The sequence below is a fragment of the Primulina tabacum genome, chromosome 5 (assembly GCF_025594145.1).
Source record: "Primulina tabacum isolate GXHZ01 chromosome 5, ASM2559414v2, whole genome shotgun sequence".
In the NCBI taxonomy this organism is placed as follows: domain Eukaryota; kingdom Viridiplantae; phylum Streptophyta; class Magnoliopsida; order Lamiales; family Gesneriaceae; genus Primulina; species Primulina tabacum.
Window position 1 is genome coordinate 12,771,392 of NC_134554.1, and position 7,010 is coordinate 12,778,401.

The following is a 7,010-nucleotide window of genomic DNA, read 5'->3' on the forward strand; positions in this document are numbered from 1 at the left end:
TTGTTACAGTTTAAATTTGTCTCCACACACACTGGGAATTTCTCAACACGCACAAGGATGGGGTCAAGAAACTTGAAACACGCATATTATATTTTTTTCAACTTTCTTGTGAGTTTCAAAGTAAGTTAAAAGAATGGTTTACCAATAAAAGGTTATGAGTTCATCACAAGCTTCCATCAAAAATAGTATTCAAATTTCCGACTTACCCCAGAAGCCACGAACCAAGAAACTTCCCTACAATGATCCCTCCTGTGCCTCTTCACCAATTCACCCAACCTGCACCACAATTGCACCTTCCTTTTCTTTGAAATCCCACCAAAATTTCAATATCAAATATCATTCGTATCTTCGTATAAATACATACAAGCCTCCAGCTCCGAAATCGCCACCACCGAGAATTCTATCCTTCCTCCAAAATCTACTCCAATCCGTTGGTTATAACTTATACATTAATCAAATCCCAATGGAGAGCATCTCACTAAATCCAATCCTACGATTCATCGAAATAATCCTTAACAAGAAAAGAATCTACGGTACCCTTGTCTCAAGATTCCAGTCCCACTTCACAACCAATTGCAGCAGTGCTTCAAGAATCCTACCTGAGAAAAAGAAGATTGATTTTGATCCATTCATACATAAGTACAAAAGGGTCGATGAAACTTTGTCATCCAAGGACATGGAGACTGTCTTAACAAGATTGGGATTGCACTACACTTCAGACGGAGGGAATTTCCCATCAAGGTTAGACGAAAACGACGTTTTCGCCATGTTCGAATGGAGAAGTCCTAGTTTGGATGAAGTTAAAGAGGCTTTTGATGTGTTTGACAAGAACAAGGATGGGTTTATTGAGGCATGGGAACTGCAGAAGGTTTTGTGTGATTTGGGATTGGATGAAGGATCCAAAATGGAGGATTGCAGGAGGATGCTTGGTGTTTATGATGAAAATGGAGATGGCAGGATAGATTTTGAGGAATTTGTGAAGTTTATGGAGAATACTTCATTATAATTATAATGTGATTATATATTCGATCGTGGTTTTTTTAACATAAATTCCGCTTTTAATTATATTTAGTGATTCTTGTAATGATCATATGTGAGATTTGTTGGATTTTAGTTGATGTTATGTTTGGTCCCTCTTACTTTATTCGTCCATTTTTTTAAAAAAGTTACAAAATTTTGAGTTGATTATTCCTCCTAAGTTTAATGAATAAATAATATGGGCCAAATTGGATCTGTTGCATCCCCTTTTATGCTCCAAACTCCAAATCCACAATAGATATATGGACAAACTTCTATAGCCTCGTATGAGAAGATTTAAAGAGAGATTTCCCACGATTTTCAACTTCACGAAATGCCCTTTATTTTTTAAACATCCACCATATTAGATTAATAAACTAAAATTCCAAATTTTTATTGATATGATAAAATCAAAGGCGTAATTTCACATATTTGAAGGTTAAATATAATTACCACAAAGTCAACAGCAGGGAATAATATTTGAAAATACATGTTTTTTATATATATAAAAAAAGAATATATGAGCTCCAAAAGTAAACATTATTCAAAGCGTGAACATGTTGGTTGGATGATTAAATATGGCCGAGAATTGTGTTTCCAAAGTTTCAAACTTATGATATTTTGCTCTTTTGTTGACTTATTTTTGTGAATTTAGATGAATATTTATGTTATATTGTTAAGTGAAAAAACATGTAAAATCTACTAGTTTTGATATAAGAGACACGAGTAATTTTTTCCCCCTAAAATACCGCTTCTTCACAATATTTTTATGATAAAAATTTGTGTGAGACGGTCTCACATGTCGTATTTTGTGAGACGGATCTCTTATTTGAGTCATCCATGAAAAAATATTATTTTTTATGCTAAAGTATTACATTTTATTGTGAATATTGGTAGGATTGACTCGTCTCACAGATAAAGATTCGTGAGATCGTTTCACAAGAGACCTATTCTACTTTCATTTGTATGAATTTTTACTGTTTTTTATGACGATAACATTTGTAACTAAAGATGTAAACGAACCAAACCGTTTGTGAACTATTTGAAATCGATAAAAGCTCGTTTAATGAAGCTCGTTAAGATAAACAAACCAAACTCAAGCTTTACAGTATTCGGCTCGTTAGCTCGTGAACATGTTCCTTGGTAAGTTCATGAGTAATCTTTATTTGATTTATTGATTTTGCATATTATTTATGAAATATATAGAAAAATCTATTAAATTTATTTATTATAATAAATTTACAAATTTTAATAAGAATAATATATTTTTATTTAAATATATAATTTACTTTTTAATTAATTTATTGAAAATTTAAATGTATAATTCATATTTATTAAGCTTGTTTAGGTTCGATAAAGCCTTGAATAAGCTCGTGAACCATGCATATATTCGTTAAATAAAGCTCGAGCTCGGGCTCAAACATTCAAGAGTTCGGTTCGACGGCTCGACTCGATTACATCCCTATTTGTAACTGCTTCCTTTATAGTGCGCATTGATGACCTATCATCGGACTAACGCAATAGTTACTCTTTTTTGGCTAGCATGCACTTGTGCTTATATAAAATGATGGAGACAAGTCAAATGAAACAGCATGTTTATAAATACCGTTTTTATGACTTGCTTAACAAACCATTGTTATTTATACACTTAAAGTATGAAATATTACACGATTATGTCGCAGACCCATATCCCTTTTTAGCCCTTGTGCCAATTAAGAGAAAAGGGCTACATACCCATTAAAAATAATAACCCAGAGTTAATGGACTTATCAATATGATCGTATTTAGTATCTCATCATGCATTGAAAAACTACCCGAATAGACTACTGTATAGCCAAGTTTCCTACCGGAATTGAGCTCCGGAATACGTCTGGCCGAAGGACCAACCGGGTGAGGCGACATTGTAGGAGACAACACTGCGGCCATCGCTAGTGGTGACCTTGAAAGACAGGCTTTGTCCATTGAGATAAGAGTTGCTCTGCCAGTTTTGACCCCAGTTTCTCGACATCGGCTGCCACGCAGTTCTTGACCCTTTGATGTACACCGAGTGGACATCACCGGCGCCGCCTACATTCGTGACCAGGACCAGATTGAAAAACGAGTGGCCATTTATGGTGAATCTGATGCCTCCATTTCTTCTGCAGGGCACCCTACACAGGACGAATTCAAGAAACACACATAGATTTGTAAATTTCCACTGTAGAATCTGAATGAATGATCGCGAAAGTTGATCAGTACTATCACCTTCTATATAGAACAGGTACGACTCCGGCTCGGTACTGGGCGATACGCAAGAAAACCGGCTGAGAGAGATCGAAGTGCTGGTTGGGAGGCTCGCACCAGCCTCCCGGAGGGCAGAAGTTGGTGGCGGTGACGGTGATGGTCCCGCGGATGCAATATTGCGGGGCATTCACGCACATTAGTTGATAACAAGATCCACAGCTTAGGCCATTGTCGAACAGGGCCGTGCTCAATGCTGCTGTGTTTGTTCCATATCCCTGGCTATAAAGGTTCCCATATCCACATGCCCCGCCTAAGCATATGTATAATGAACAGATAAATAAGAGAACCCAGATAAATAAGAGAACCCACGTTGATTCGTCTGACATCAATGTCTCAAATTTCGAATCAAGTCTCAATTCGAAATACAATTATAATGAACATCTCCTCCGACTCAACCAAAAAACAAAAACAAAAGAAAAATTCCTTGGATCAATCTCACTATAATTGATTTTTCGTTGCAATATCACTAGTCACAAAGAGAGATCAAAATTCAAAACTCTTCCATTTTAAATTAGAATATGAGATAAGATGGAATAATTAATGACCCTAAGGCAAAATAAAAGAGTTTCAAATGTAATCTTACTGGAGGAATTAGTTCCATTAAATGAAAGGACCCGATAATTAAGTAAGAGAGACATTATTTATATGTAATTATATATAAACCATTTTGTGACACTTATTTATCAATCATAAATATCATTTTATACGTAACATTTTTTGATATCAACATGAAAAAAAATAGGGAATCAGAGAACAGGAACATACATAACTTTTGGAGAGATTTTTTTTTAGTACAATCCGAGAAATTTATATTTTCTCAAAATTCGTTATTCGGATACAAACTATATATCTCGACAAGTTAACTTGATCATAAGTACAGATTTTATATATATATATATATATACATATACACACACACACACACACACACACACATACCCATTGTTCCAGAGGCATCACCCCCTCCATAAAACGTAGCACGAGCATTAGTCCATCCTCCATAGTATCCATTTGCAAATTGCACCATTGTCAAGAATCCCACCCAGAAAATCGCCAATTCATTCATTTTTCCTGCACAAATAGTTAAAGATGGCCTGATTTAGCATTTTTTGAGCACCATGTGATTAGTGGGCACTAACAAAAAGAACCCAAAATGAAATACTTGAACTTAACTTGAAAATTTAAGAGAATTTTCGAAGGAAAAAAAAAAAGTGGTGAGGAAATTCAAAGAGTATTTGATGAGAATAAATAGAGGGAGGGGAGGGTTACACAATATTGGTGTTGGAAAGTTTAAAAGTGTAGGCCAAACATTGAATAAGACGTCTCATAAAAAAAAATTATCTGCTGCATGGTACCATTAATCTGTGACCAGAAGTTGGTTAATTTCAAGCAAAATTACTACAAATAAATTAATAAATATATAAAGAAATTATATTTAATTACTGCATAACGTCGGAGTTGTTTAAAATATATCAAAAATTTCTAATTTTGTATTTGATTTGAAGTGAGATATTTGATCAATGGGCTATTTGAAGTGAGATATTTGATCTGTAGAGGAATTTAAAAGTTTCATCGTGATCATAATTGCATTTACATAAGTTAAGGGTGCGGTCGATTTAAAATACATCTAAACAATAAAATTGATTTAAATCCATAGATTTGATGATATTTTACTATAAATTATATGCTCAAGTATATGTAATAACTTTAATTTGATGTGTGAATTTGAAAAAGGAAGGTCAAGGCTAGTGAGAAAGAAGACCATGATCCAGCTAAGTTCATAAATGTGGCACTAAAGGAAATTAATGGTGTCGACTTTAGAATATATATATAATTAATGCATTTGAAGCTGGAAACTATAAAATTATTTACAACACAATATTTCAATTTACAAAAAAAAATATTTACACTTGAGATATTCGTGCAATGGTGAAGTTATTATTTTAATAATGAGACGTAAATTCAGAAATTTTAGCCGTGAAATATCATGTTTTCAGAAAAAATTTTATATAAAGATTGAAACTTTTTTTATAAAAAAAACGGGGAGATGAGAATAAAAATAAAGAAAAGATTTCCGACAAATAATTAAATTAATTTCCTCGACGAAACATGATAGTTGTCGAATTCCTTTTCATTTTCGTTTATTTTTCTGTAGCAGAACAACGTGCGACAATAAATGTGGTCGATGTTATTAATTTAATTTACGTGGAAATTGATTTTTATTTCACGTGGCTTGGGTCCAAATTACACACTTGTGGGATTGTTTTTTTCTTTTTTTGAGAGCATTTAAGACAAATACTGTTTTTGATGTTTGCAGGGATGCCGATGTAAAGCAAAGAATCACATGCCAACCTATTTCCATTCCTCCTATTCTCCATAGTTCAAATCTCACAAAAGTTTTTACTGTTTCAGTTTCTCCGCAGATTTATATAAGACTATTACGCACATTCGATGTTTATTTAACGTATAATATCAAAAAATATATGGAAGTTATTAGCCAAAAAGATTAGATTTCTGAAATTGAGGTGGTCACACCCGACGCCTTAATCAAAGCAGGCTCCGCCTATTTAGGAGACCTGACCCCTCCCACCTTACTTTACTACGGAGGGTACACTCAGTAATAAAGAATGACCAACAATGTTTTTTTTTTTTTTACCCAAAAAATGATAACAATTCTTTTTTTTTTTTTCATTTTACTTGTAATATTTTAAAAAATTAACTGCGTGGTTGAAAATATACTCAGGTATAGTTTGGTACACATGATAGGATAAACATGTGATATATAATATAATGATAAGTTAAGGATAAATAAGATGTATGATATTTTATTTAATGTTTGGTATGATTTTAATAAGAGTGATTAAATTTATATATTAGATTGTAATGACAAAGTTAACCTTATCATAATAAATTTTATAATTTCAAAGTTGTTGTTTGAGTTCATATTTTTTATATGTTCATGCGCCGATAGTGCTTGCATGATTTATTTATTTTTACCTAATTTTATATATTATATAATATGATAATTGAGCTCTTGATTTTGTGAGTCAAGTCAAATATCAATTTTTAAGGTTAATCGAGTGATACTAATAATTTTATTGATATTTATAAAAATTATTTATAATTACCTCGAATTCATTATATAATTATCATATTATATAATATATAAAAATAAATAAAAATATTTATTTGATTTTAATTTCTACCTACTAGCATAGATTTATAAAAATCATTTATAAATTGAGGGCACTTAAGTCATTTGTAGTGTATCATTAAATTAAAATTGTCACGCCTAATAGAAAGGACATTTTATCCTTCTAAAAAATTATTTATCAAGTTTTAAAAAGGTACCAAACATGGGATAATGAGGATTATTTATCAATCTCTCACTTATCTCATGTACTAAACTATGCCTTAAAGTTGTCTTTAACTATTAAAATATTAATTAGTTCTCTATATATTGCCACATTTTTATAATTCAATATTCTACTCGTATTTAATAGTAATAGTTTAAGGGAGTGTGTGAGAAAGTTTTCAAAAAGCATTTCTTGGTTTCTGGGATGTTTATAAAAATCGGCTTCTGTTTCAACTTCTATGACTTTAAACCGAACCAAGAGGCAAGTTTGAGATGAATTTTTTTACTTTTATTTTTTATATATATTTTAAAGTTACAATTTTATATTTGTATCATTGAAAAATTTATATTGGTA

At 32.1% G+C, this 7,010-nt stretch overlaps 2 protein-coding genes across 2 annotated transcripts; one reads left to right on the forward strand and one right to left on the reverse strand.

The window, feature by feature from the left end:
* The first annotated feature begins 463 nt into the window (after positions 1–463).
* On the forward strand, positions 464–1,006 carry LOC142544136 (putative calcium-binding protein CML46). Its single transcript, XM_075651208.1, has one exon. It carries the CDS (start codon positions 464–466, stop codon positions 1,004–1,006), a length of 543 nt encoding a protein of 180 aa, XP_075507323.1.
* A 1,629-nt stretch (positions 1,007–2,635) lies between these two features.
* LOC142546702 (expansin-A10-like) lies at positions 2,636–4,495 on the reverse strand. The gene is made up of 3 exons (XM_075654556.1): positions 4,240–4,495; positions 3,262–3,550; positions 2,636–3,167 (listed from the first exon to the last, which is right to left on the reverse strand). Exons 1-3 carry the CDS (start codon positions 4,364–4,366, stop codon positions 2,861–2,863), a joined length of 723 nt encoding a protein of 240 aa, XP_075510671.1. The 5' UTR covers positions 4,367–4,495; the 3' UTR covers positions 2,636–2,860.
* Between the last annotated feature and the right edge of the window lie 2,515 nt (positions 4,496–7,010).